The sequence below is a fragment of the Saccoglossus kowalevskii genome, chromosome 14 (genome assembly GCF_978046115.1).
Source record: "Saccoglossus kowalevskii chromosome 14, keSacKowa6.1, whole genome shotgun sequence".
Classification (NCBI taxonomy): domain Eukaryota; kingdom Metazoa; phylum Hemichordata; class Enteropneusta; family Harrimaniidae; genus Saccoglossus; species Saccoglossus kowalevskii.
The window spans coordinates 36,286,745-36,300,872 of NC_140654.1; the positions used below are offsets into that span (position 1 = coordinate 36,286,745).

Sequence of the window (14,128 nt, forward strand, 5' to 3'; positions counted from 1 at the left end):
GGTTCTGCTGGCCACCTGGAGTCTTCTCACTGATTGCAGTTGGTTCTGCTGGCCATCTGGACTCATCTCACTGATTACAGTTGGATCTGCTGGCCACCTGAAGTCATCTCACTGATAACAGTTGGTTCTGCTGGCCACCTGGACTCATCTCACTGATTACAGGTAGTTCAGCTGGCCACCTGGACTCATCTCACTGATTACAGGTAGTTCAGCTGGCCACCTGAAGTCATCTCACTGATTACAGTTGGTTCTGGTGGCCACCTGAAGTCATCTCACTGATTACAGTTGGTTCTGCTGGCCACCTGAAGTCATCTCACTGTTTACGGTTGGTTCTGCTGGCCACCCCAAGTCATCTCACTGTTTACGGTTGGTTCTGCTGGCCACATGGATCCATCTCACTGATTTCGGTTGGTTCTGCTGGCCACATGGATCCATCTCACTGATTTCGGTTGGTTCTGCTGGCCACATGGATCCATCTCACTGATTAATTGGTTCTGCTGGCCACCTGGACTCATCTCACTGATTACGGTTAGTTCTGCTGGCCACCTGGAGTCATCTTACTGATTATAGTTGGTTCTGCTGGCCACTTGGATCCATCTCACTGATTACGGTTAGTTCTGCTGGCCACCTGGAGTCATCTCACTGATTACAGTTGGTTCTGCTGGCCACCTGGACTCGTCTCACTGATTACAGGTAGTTTTGCTGGCCAGCTGGACTCGTCTCACTGATTACAGTTGGTTCTGGTGGCCACCTGAAGTCATCTCACTGATTACAGTTGGTTCTGCTGGCCACCTGGACTCATCTCACTGATTACAGGTAGTTCTGCTGGCCACCTGGACTCATCTCACTGATTACAGTTGGTTCTGCTGGCCACCTGAAGTCATCTCACTGATAACAGTTGGTTCTGCTGGCCACCTGGACTCATCTCACTGATTACAGGTAGTTCTGCTGGCCACATGGACTCATCTCACTGATTACAGTTGGTTCTGCTGGCCACCATGACTCATCTCACTGTTTACGGTTGTTCTGCTGGCCACCTGGACTCATCTCACTGTTTACGGTTGGTTCTGCTGGCCACCCGAAGTCATCTCACTGATTACAGGTAGTTCTGCTGGCCACCTGGACTCATCTCACTGATTACAGTTGGTCATTACACTGCCCATTTCCTTTGTTGAACACTGGCATTCTATACACTTATCCAATAAAACAATGAATATCATAAAAAATAGCTACACTTGTATTACTGAAACTAGTTCAGTCTAGGTATTTAAATGCAATGTATAGTACCTGTATTGCCAGAAATGCAACTGTGGTAGATTAAGTGAAACTCAAATATAAATACTCATAAAGAATTTTGCTTTTGGTAAAATATAACAAATATAACAGATTTTTAAAAAATTATCAATAATACAATATTGTATATGTTATTTTCTTTTCCAGTAGGATCATTTTGTTTCTGTCCCAGTGCTGTTAATAATACATATTGGTGTTTGCGAACAATCAACACTACACACAACTTTTTATATTGTGAATTTGTTACTGGGTTTCTTGAGTTCTTTGATATGAAAGAAGACCCTCATCAGGTAATGCTTGGTGTAAATTATTGTTTATCTTAATCAGGATATTGTATGTAATATCACACAACTAAAGAACACAGTGTCCTGGGTCTGTAGGGAATATCACACAACTAAAGAATACAGTGTCCTGGGTCTATAGGGAATATCACACAACTAAAGAATACAGTGGCCTGGAACTATAGGGAATATCACACAACTAAAGAATACAGTGGCCTGGAACTATAGGGAATATCACACAACTAAAGAATACAGTGGCCTGGAACTATAGGGAATATCACACAACTAAAGAATACAGTGTCCTGGGTCTATAGGGAATATCACACAACTAAAGAATACAGTGTCCTGGAACTTTAGGGAATATCACACAACTAAAGAATACAGTGGCCTGGAACTATAGGGAATATCACACAACTAAAGAATAGTGTACTGGGTCTATAGGGAATATCGCACAACTAAAGAATAGTGTACTGGGTCTATAGGGAATATCACACAACTAAAGAATAGTGTACTGGGTCTATAGGGAATATCACACAACTAAAGAATAGTGTACTGGGTCTATAGGGAATATCGCACAACTAAAGAATAGTGTACTGGGTCTATAGGGAATATCGCACAACTAAAGAATAGTGTACTGGGTCTATAGGGAATATCGCACAACTAAAGAATAGTGTACTGGGTCTGTAGGGAATATCGCACAACTAAAGAATAGTGTACTGGGTCTATAGGGAATATCACACAACTAAAGAATAGTGTACTGGGTCTATAGGGAATATCGCACAACTAAAGAATACAGTGTCCTGGGTCTATAGGGAATATCACACAACTAAAGAATACAGTGTCCTGGGTCTATAGGGAATATCACACAACTAAAGAATAGTGTCCTGGGTCTATAGGGAATATCACACAACTAAAGAATAGTGTCCTGGGTCTATAGGGAATATCACACAACTAAAGAATACAGTGTCCTGGGTCTATATGGAATATCACACAACTAAAGAATACAGTGTCCTGGGTCTATAGGGAATATCACACAACTAAAGAATAGTGTCCTGGGTCTATAGGGAATATCACACAACTAAAGAATAGTGTCCTGGGTCTATAGGGAATATCACACAACTAAAGAATACAGTGTCCTGGGTCTATAGGGAATATCACACAACTAAAGAATACAGTGTCCTGGGTCTATAGGGAATATCACACAACTAAAGAATAGTGTACTGGGTCTGTAGGGAATATCGCACAACTAAAGAATAGTGTCCTGGGTCTATAGGGAATATCGCACAACTAAAGAATAGTGTACTGAGTCTATAGGGAATATCACACAACTAAAGAATAGTGTACTGGGTCTATAGGGAATATCGCACAACTAAAGAATAGTGTACTGGGTCTGTAGGGAATATCACACAACTAAAGAATAGTGTACTGGGTCTATAGGGAATATCACACAACTAAAGAATAGTGTCCTGGGTCTATAGGGAATATCGCACAACTAAAGAATAGTGTACTGAGTCTATAGGGAATATCACACAACTAAAGAATAGTGTCCTGGGTCTATAGGGAATATCACACAACTAAAGAATACAGTGTCCTGGGTCTATAGGGAATATCACACAACTAAAGAATAGTGTCCTGGGTCTATAGGGAATATCACACAACTAAAGAATAGTGTCCTGGGTCTATAGGGAATATCACACAACTAAAGAATACAGTGTCCTGGGTCTATATGGAATATCACACAACTAAAGAATACAGTGTCCTGGGTCTATAGGGAATATCACACAACTAAAGAATAGTGTCCTGGGTCTATAGGGAATATCACACAACTAAAGAATAGTGTCCTGGGTCTATAGGGAATATCACACAACTAAAGAATACAGTGTCCTGGGTCTATAGGGAATATCACACAACTAAAGAATACAGTGTCCTGGGTCTATAGGGAATATCACACAACTAAAGAATAGTGTACTGGGTCTGTAGGGAATATCGCACAACTAAAGAATAGTGTCCTGGGTCTATAGGGAATATCGCACAACTAAAGAATAGTGTACTGAGTCTATAGGGAATATCACACAACTAAAGAATAGTGTACTGGGTCTATAGGGAATATCGCACAACTAAAGAATAGTGTACTGGGTCTGTAGGGAATATCACACAACTAAAGAATAGTGTACTGGGTCTATAGGGAATATCGCACAACTAAAGAATAGTGTACTGGGTCTGTAGGGAATATCACACAACTAAAGAATAGTGTACTGGGTCTGTAGGGAATATCACACAACTAAAGAATAGTGTACTGGGTCTATAGGGAATATCGCACAACTAAAGAATAGTGTACTGGGTCTATAGGGAATATCGCACAACTAAAGAATAGTGTACTGGGTCTGTAGGGAATATCGCACAACTAAAGAATAGTGTACTGGGTCTATAGGGAATATCGCACAACTAAAGAATAGTGTACTGGGTCTATAGGGAATATCGCACAACTAAAGAATAGTGTCCTGGGTCTATAGGGAATATCACACAACTAAAGAATAGTGTACTGGGTCTATAGGGAATATCACACAACTAAAGAATAGTGTCCTGGGTCTATAGAGAATATCACACAACTAAAGAATAGTGTACTGGGTCTATAGGGAATATCACACAACTAAAGAATAGTGTACTGGGTCTGTAGGGAATATCGCACAACTAAAGAATAGTGTCCTGGGTCTATAGAGAATATCACACAACTAAAGAATAGTGTACTGGGTCTATAGGGAATATCACACAACTAAAAAATAGTGTACTGGGTCTGTAGGGAATATCGCACAACTAAAGAATAGTGTCCTGGGTCTATAGAGAATATCACACAACTAAAGAATAGTGTACTGGGTCTATAGGGAATATCACACAACTAAAGAATAGTGTCCTGGGTCTATAGGGAATATCACACAACTAAAGAATAGTGTCCTGGGTCTATAGGGAATATCGCACAACTAAAGAATAGTGTACTGAGTCTATAGGGAATATCACACAACTAAAGAATAGTGTCCTGGGTCTATAGGGAATATCACACAACTAAAGAATAGTGTACTGGGTCTATAGGGAATATCACACAACTAAAGAATAGTGTACTGGGTCTATAGAGAATATCACACAACTAAAGAATAGTGTACTGGGTCTATAGGGAATATCACACAACTAAAGAATAGTGTACTGGGTCTATAGGGAATATCACACAACTAAAGAATAGTGTACTGGGTCTGTAGGGAATATCGCACAACTAAAGAATAGTGTACTGGGTCTGTAGGGAATATCGCACAACTAAAGAATAGTGTCCTGGGTCTATAGGGAATATCACACAACTAAAGAATAGTGTCCTGGGTCTATAGGGAATATCACACAACTAAAGAATAGTGTACTGGGTCTGTAGGGAATATCGCACAACTAAAGAATAGTGTCCTGGGTCTATAGGGAATATCACACAACTAAAGAATAGTGTACTGGGTCTATAGGGAATATCACACAACTAAAGAATAGTGTACTGGGTCTATAGAGAATATCACACAACTAAAGAATAGTGTACTGGGTCTATAGGGAGTATCACACAACTAAAGAATAGTGTCCTGGGTCTATAGGGAATATCGCACAACTAAAGAATACAGTGGCCTGGAACTATAGGGAATATCACACAACTAAAGAATACAGTGTCCTGGGTCTATAGAGAATATCACACAACTAAAGAATAGTGTACTGGGTCTATAGGGAATATCACACAACTAAAGAATAGTGTACTGGGTCTATAGGGAATATCACACAACTAAAGAATAGTGTCCTGGGTCTATAGGGAATATCGCACAACTAAAGAATACAGTGGCCTGGAACTATAGGGAATATCACACAACTAAAGAATACAGTGTCCTGGGTCTATAGAGAATATCACACAACTAAAGAATAGTGTACTGGGTCTATAGGGAATATTGCACAACTAAAGAATACAGTGGCCTGGAACTATAGGGAATATCACACAACTAAAGAATACAGTGTCCTGGGTCTATAGAGAATATCACACTACTAAAGAATAGTGTACTGGGTCTATAGGGAATATCACACAACTAAAGAATAGTGTACTGGGTCTATAGGGAATATCGCACAACTAAAGAATAGTGTCCTGGGTCTATAGGGAATATCGCACAATTAAAGAATAGTGTCCTGGGTCTATAGGGAATATCACACAATTAAAGAATAGTGTACTGGGTCTGTAGGGAATATCGCACAACTAAAGAATAGTGTCCTGGGTCTATAGGGAATATCACACAACTAAAGAATAGTGTACTGGGTCTATAGGGAATATCACACAACTAAAGAATAGTGTACTGGGTCTGTAGGGAATATCGCACAACTAAAGAATAGTGTACTGGGTCTGTAGGGAATATCACACAACTAAAGAATAGTGTACTGGGTCTATAGGGAATATCACACAACTAAAGAATACTGTCCTGGGTCTATAGGGAATATCGCACAACTAAAGAATAGTGTACTGGGTCTATAGGGAATATCACACAACTAAAGAATACAGTGTCCTGGAACTATAGGGAATATCACACAACTAAAGAATAGTGTACTGGGTCTATAGGGAATATCACACAACTAAAGAATAGTGTCCTGGTTCTATTGGGAATATCACACAACTAAAGAATAGTGTCCTGGGTCTATAGGGAATATCACACAACTAAAGAATAGTGTCCTGGGTCTGTAGGGAATATCACACAACTAAAGAATAGTGTACTGGGTCTATAGGGAATATCACACAACTAAAGAATAGTGTCCTGGGTCTGTAGGGAATATCACACAACTAAAGAATAGTGTCCTGGGTCTATAGGGAATATCACACAACTAAAGAATAGTGTACTGGGTCAAGAGGGAATATGACACAACTAAAGAATAGTGTACTGGGTCTATATGGAATATCACACAACTAAAGAATAGTGTACTGGGTCTATAGGGAATATCACACAACTAAAGAATAGTGTACTGGGTCTGTAGGGAATATCACACAACTAAAGAATAGTGTACTGGGTCTATAGGGAATATCACACAACTAAAGAATAGTGTACTGGGTCTATAGGGAATATCGCACAACTAAAGAATAGTGTACTGGGTCTATAGGGAATATCACACAACTAAAGAATAGTGTACTGGGTCTATAGGGAATATCGCACAACTAAAGAATAGTGTACTGGGTCTATAGGGAATATCACACAACTAAAGAATACAGTGTCCTGGGTCTATAGAGAATATCACACAACTAAAGAATAGTGTACTGGGTCTATAAGGAATATCACACAACTAAAGAATAGTGTACTGGGTCTGTAGGGAATATCACACAACTAAAGAATAGTGTCCTGGGTCTATAGGGAATATCACACAACTAAAGAATAGTGTACTGGGTCTGTAGGGAATATCGCACAACTAAAGAATAGTGTCCTGGGTCTATAGGGAATATCACACAACTAAAGAATAGTGTACTGGGTCTATAGGGAATATCACACAACTAAAGAATAGTGTACTGGTCTGTAGGGAATATCACACAACTAAAGCATACGGTGTCCTGGGTCTATAGGGAATATCACACAACTAAAGAATACAGTGTCCTGGGTCTATAGGGAATATCACACAACTAAAGAATAGTGTACTGGGTCTATAGGGAATATCACACAACTAAAGAATACGGTGTCCTGGGTCTATAGGGAATATCATACAACTAAAGAATACAGTGTCCTGGGTCTATAGGGAATATCACACAACTAAAGAATAGTGTACTGGGTCTATAGGGAATATCACACAACTAAAGAATACAGTGTCCTGGGTCTATAGGGAATATCACACAACTAAAGAATACAGTGTCCTGGGTCTATAGGGAATATCACACAACTAAAGAATACAGTGTCCTGGGTCTATAGGGAATATCACACAACTAAAGAATACAGTGTCCTGGGTCTATAGGGAATATCACACAACTAAAGAATACAGTGTCCTGGGTCTATAGGGAATATCACACAACTAAAGAATACAGTGTCCTGGGTCTATAGGGAATATCACACAACTAAAGAATACAGTGTCCTGGGTCTATATGGAATATCACACAACTAAAGAATAGTGTCCTGGGTCTGTAGGGAATATCGCACAACTAAAGAATAGTGTACTGGGTCTATAGGGAATATCACACAACTAAAGAATAGTGTACTGGGTCTATAGGGAATATCACACAACTAAAGAATAGTGTACTGAGTCTATAGGGAATATCACACAACTAAAGAATAGTGTACTGGGTCTGTAGGGAATATCGCACAACTAAAGAATAGTGTACTGGGTCTGTAGGGAATATCGCACAACTAAAGAATAGTGTCCTGGGTCTATAGGGAATATCACACAACTAAAGAATAGTGTCCTGGGTCTATAGGGAATATCACACAACTAAAGAATAGTGTACTGGGTCTATAGGGAATATCACACAACTAAAGAATAGTGTACTGGGTCTATAGGGAATATCACACAACTAAAGAATAGTGTCCTGGGTCTATAGGGAATATCACACAACTAAAGAATAGTGTACTGGGTCTATAGGGAATATCACACAACTAAAGAATAGTGTACTGGGTCTATAGGGAATATCACACAACTAAAGAATAGTGTACTGAGTCTATAGGGAATATCACACAACTAAAGAATAGTGTACTGGGTCTATAGGGAATATCACACAACTAAAGAATAGTGTACTGGGTCTGTAGGGAATATCGCACAACTAAAGAATAGTGTACTGGGTCTATAGGGAATATCACACAACTAAAGAATAGTGTACTGGGTCTATAGGGAATATCACACAACTAAAGAATAGTGTCCTGGGTCTATAGGGAATATCACACAACTAAAGAATAGTGTACTGGGTCTATAGGGAATATCGCACAACTAAAGAATAGTGTACTGGGTCTATAGGGAATATCACACAACTAAAGAATAGTGTACTGGGTCTATAGGGAATATCACACAACTAAAGAATAGTGTCCTGGGTCTATAGAGAATATCACACAACTAAAGAATAGTGTACTGGGTCTATAGAGAATATCACACAACTAAAGAATAGTGTACTGGGTCTATAGGGAATATCACACAACTAAAGAATAGTGTACTGGGTCTATAGGGAATATCACACAACTAAAGAATAGTGTCCTGGGTCTATAGGGAATATCACACAACTAAAGAATAGTGTACTGAGTCTATAGGGAATATCACACAACTAAAGAATAGTGTACTGGGTCTATAGGGAATATCACACAACTAAAGAATAGTGTACTGAGTCTATAGGGAATATCACACAACTAAAGAATAGTGTACTGGCTCTATAGGGAATATCACACAACTAAAGAATAGTGTACTGGGTCTGTAGGGAATATCACGCAACTAAAGAATAGTGTACTGGGTCTATAGGGAATATCACACAACTAAAGAATAGTGTACTGGGTCTATAAGGAATATCACACAACTAAAGAATAGTGTACTGGGTCTGTAGGGAATATCACACAACTAAAGAATAGTGTCCTGGGTCTATAGGGAATATCGCACAACTAAAGAATAGTGTACTGGGTCTATAGGGAATATCACACAACTAAAGAATAGTGTCCTGGGTCTATAGGGAATATCACACAACTAAAGAATAGTGTACTGGGTCTGTAGAGAATATCACACAACTAAAGAATAGTGTACTGGGTCTATAGGGAATATCACACAACTAAAGAATAGTGTCCTGGGTCTATAGGGAATATCACACAACTAAAGAATAGTGTACTGGGTCTATAGAGAATATCACACAACTAAAGAATAGTGTACTGGGTCTATAGGGAATATCACACAACTAAAGAATAGTGTACTGGGTCTATAGGGAATATCGCACAACTAAAGAATAGTGTACTGGGTCTGTAGGGAATATCGCACAACTAAAGAATAGTGTCCTGGTCTGTAGGGAATATCACACAACTAAAGCATACGGTGTCCTGGGTCTATAGGGAATATCACACAACTAAAGAATACAGTGTCCTGGGTCTATAGGGAATATCACACAACTAAAGAATAGTGTACTGGGTCTATAGGGAATATCACACAACTAAAGAATAGTGTACTGGGTCTATAGGGAATATCACACAACTAAAGAATACAGTGTCCTGGGTCTATAGGGAATATCACACAACTAAAGAATACAGTGTCCTGAGTCTATAGGGAATATCACACAACTAAAGAATACAGTGTCCTGGGTCTATAGGGAATATCACACAACTAAAGAATACAGTGTCCTGGGTCTATAGGGAATATCACACAACTAAAGAATACAGTGTCCTGGGTCTATAGGGAATATCACACAACTAAAGAATACAGTGTCCTGGGTCTATAGGGAATATCACACAACTAAAGAATACAGTGTCCTGGGTCTATAGGGAATATCACACAACTAAAGAATACAGTGTCCTGGGTCTATAGGGAATATCACACAACTAAAGAATACAGTGTCCTGGGTCTATATGGAATATCACACAACTAAAGAATACAGTGTCCTGGGTCTATAGGGAATATCACACAACTAAAGAATACAGTGTCCTGGGTCTATAGGGAATATCACACAACTAAAGAATACAGTGTCCTGGGTCTATAGGGAATATCACACAACTAAAGAATACAGTGTCCTGGGTCTATATGGAATATCACACAACTAAAGAATAGTGTCCTGGTTCTATAGGGAATATCGCACAACTAAAGAATAGTGTCCTGGGTCTATAGGGAATATCACACAACTAAAGAATAGTGTACTGGGTCTGTAGGGAATATCGCACAACTAAAGAATAGTGTACTGGGTCTGTAGGGAATATCACACAACTAAAGAATAGTGTCCTGGTTCTATAGGGAATATCACACAACTAAAGAATAGTGTCCTGGGTCTATAGGGAATATCACACAACTAAAGAATAGTGTACTGGGTCTATAGGGAATATCACACAACTAAAGAATAGTGTCCTGGGTCTATAGGGAATATCACACAACTAAAGAATAGTGTACTGGGTCTATAGGGAATATCACACAACTAAAGAATAGTGTCCTGGGTCTATAGGGAGTATCACACAACTAAAGAATAGTGTCCTGGGTCTATAGGGAATATCACACAACTAAAGAATAGTGTACTGGGTCTATAGGGAATATCACACAACTAAAGAATAGTGTACTGGGTCTATAGGGAATATCACACAACTAAAGAATAGTGTACTGGTCTGTAGGGAATATCACACAACTAAAGAATAGTGTACTGGGTCTATAGGGAATATCACACAACTAAAGAATAGTGTACTGGGTCTATAGGGAATATCGCACAACTAAAGAATAGTGTCCTGGGTCTATAGGGAATATCACACAACTAAAGAATAGTGTACTGGGTCTATAGGGAATATCACACAACTAAAGAATAGTGTACTGGGTCTGTAGGGAATATCGCACAACTAAAGAATAGTGTCCTGGGTCTATAGGGAATATCACACAACTAAAGAATAGTGTACTGGGTCTATAGGGAATATCACACAACTAAAGAATAGTGTACTGGGTCTGTAGGGAATATCACACAACTAAAGAATAGTGTACTGGGTCTATAGGGAATATCGCACAACTAAAGAATAGTGTCCTGGGTCTATAGGGAATATCACACAACTAAAGAATAGTGTACTGGGTCTGTAGGGAATATTGCACAACTAAAGAATAGTGTACTGGTCTGTAGGGAATATCACACAACTAAAGCATACGTTGTCCTGGGTCTATAGGGAATATCACACAACTAAAGAATAGTGTACTGGGTCTATATGGAATATCACACAACTAAAGAATAGTGTCCTGGGTCTATAGGGAATATCATACAACTAAAGAATACAGTGTCCTGGGTCTATAGGGAATATCACACAACTAAAGAATAGTGTTCTGGGTCTATAGGGAATATCACACAACTAAAGAATACAGTGTCCTGGGTCTATAGGGAATATCACACAACTAAAGAATACAGTGTCCTGGGTCTATAGGGAATATCACACAACTAAAGAATACAGTGTCCTGGGTCTATAGGGAATATCATACAACTAAAGAATACAGTGTCCTGGGTCTATAGGGAATATCACACAACTAAAGAATAGTGTACTGGGTCTATAGGGAATATCACACAACTAAAGAATAGTGTACTGGGTCTATATGGAATATCACACAACTAAAGAATACAGTGTCCTGGGTCTATAGGGAATATCACACAACTAAAGAATAGTGTACTGGGTCTATAGGGAATATCACACAACTAAAGAATAGTGTCCTGGGTCTATAGGGAATATCATACAACTAAAGAATACAGTGTCCTGGGTCTATAGGGAATATCACACAACTAAAGATTACAGTGTCCTGGGTCTATAGGGAATATCACACAACTAAAGAATAGTGTACTGGGTCTATAGGGAATATCACACAACTAAAGAATAGTGTCCTGGGTCTATAGGGAATATCATACAACTAAAGAATACAGTGTCCTGGGTCTATAGGGAATATCACACAACTAAAGAATACAGTGTCCTGGGTCTATAGGGAATATCACACAACTAAAGAATAGTGTCCTGGGTCTATAGGGAATATCATACAACTAAAGAATACAGTGTCCTGGGTCTATAGGGAATATCACACAACTAAAGAATAGTGTACTGGGTCTATATGGAATATCACACAACTAAAGAATACAGTGTCCTGGGTCTATAGGGAATATCACACAACTAAAGAATACAGTGTCCTGGGTCTATAGGGAATATCACACAACTAAAGAATAGTGTACTGGGTCTATATGGAATATCACACAACTAAAGAATACAGTGTCCTGGGTCTATTGGGAATATCACACAACTAAAGAATACAGTGTCCTGGGTCTATAGGGAATATCACACAACTAAAGAATACAGTGTCCTGGGTCTATAGGGAATATCACACAACTAAAGAATACAGTGTCCTGGGTCTATAGGGAATATCACACAACTAAAGAATACAGTGTCCTGGGTCTATAGGGAATATCACACAACTAAAGAATACAGTGTCCTTGGTCTGTAGGGAATATCACACAACTAAAGAATACAGTGTCCTGGATCTATAGAGAATATCACACAACTAAAGCATACAGTGTCCTGGGTCTATAGGGAATATCACACAACTAAAGCATAACTATGATAACAGCAAACAATTCTTCGAGCTATAGATACAACTAAATATAGAAAGTACATACTGCCCACTTCCCAGGCTTGCTGCAGTTGTTTCATGTGCTGTCTGTATACTCAGTTCATGTATGAAAAATCAAGGTATCTTTTTCACATGCAGCATATCACTGGAACTCTCCCTTGTATGCTTAAGAGACAGACACCGTGATGTTATACTGTCCAATGAAACCTAATGATGAGCCCCCCCCCCCTCAATCAATATACATAATCCTCACTAAATGCTTTACATTTTTAGAGAACAAATATAATCCACTCCTTGACTGATAAAGTTCGACGAGAATTGAAAAATGCACTAAACTCGCTAAAGGGTTGCAAAGGACCAAAAGACTGTAATCCTAAACCAGAGCTGGAATATCAAGGTATGTCAAGATATCAATGTTGCTATTTAGTTCCTCTTAGAATGTAGTTGTTGTGAACGCATTGTGCCTCCCATCACTCGTACATTGTGCTTCCCATCACTCATACATTGTGCTTCCCATCACTCGTACTCCTGGTTGTGAACACATTGTGCTTCCCATCACTCATACTCCTGGTTGTGAACACATTATGCTTCCCATCACTCATACTCATGGTTGTGACCACATTGTGCTTCCCATCACTCATACTCCTGGTTGTGAACACATTGTGCTTTTCATCACTCATACTCCTTGTTGTGACCACATTGTGCTTCCCATCACTCATACTCCTGGTTGTGAACACATTATGCTTCCCATCACTCATACATTATGCTTCCCATCACTCATACATTGTGCTTCCCATCACTCATACATTGTTCTTCCCATCACTCATACATTGTTCTTCCCATCACTCATACTCCTGGTTGTGAACACATTATGCTTCTCATCACTCATACTCCTGGTTGTGATAACATTGTGTTTCCCATCACTTATACATTGTGCTTCCCATCACTCATACGTCTGTGTGTAAACACATTATGCTTCCCATCACTCATTCTCCTGGGTGTGAACACATTATGCTTCCCATCACTCATACTCCTGATTGTGAACATATTATTCTTCCCATCACTCATAGTTCTTGTTGTGAACACATTATGCTTCCCATCACTCATACTCCTTGTTGTGACCACATTGTGCTTCCCATCACTCATACTCCTGGTTGTGATAACATTGTGTTTCCCATCACTCATACATTGTGCTTCCCATCACTCATACTCCTGGCTGTGAACACATTATGCTTCCCATCACTCATACTCATGATTGTGAACACATTATGCTTCCCATCACT

The 14,128-nt window shown here is 39.3% G+C and overlaps 1 protein-coding gene across 3 annotated transcripts in view; it reads left to right on the forward strand.

Moving 5' to 3' along the window:
* Nucleotides 1–14,128, forward strand: part of LOC102802756 (extracellular sulfatase Sulf-1-like) — a 219,694-nt gene that overhangs the window by 172,858 nt on the left and 32,708 nt on the right. For all 3 annotated transcript variants that reach the window (XM_085508186.1, XM_085508184.1, XM_085508185.1), the window contains exons 16-17: nt 1,441–1,583; nt 13,119–13,242. In XM_085508186.1, coding sequence (XP_085364312.1) covers nt 1,441–1,583; nt 13,119–13,242 — 267 coding nt within the window. The remainder of the gene's footprint in view (nt 1–1,440; nt 1,584–13,118; nt 13,243–14,128) is intronic.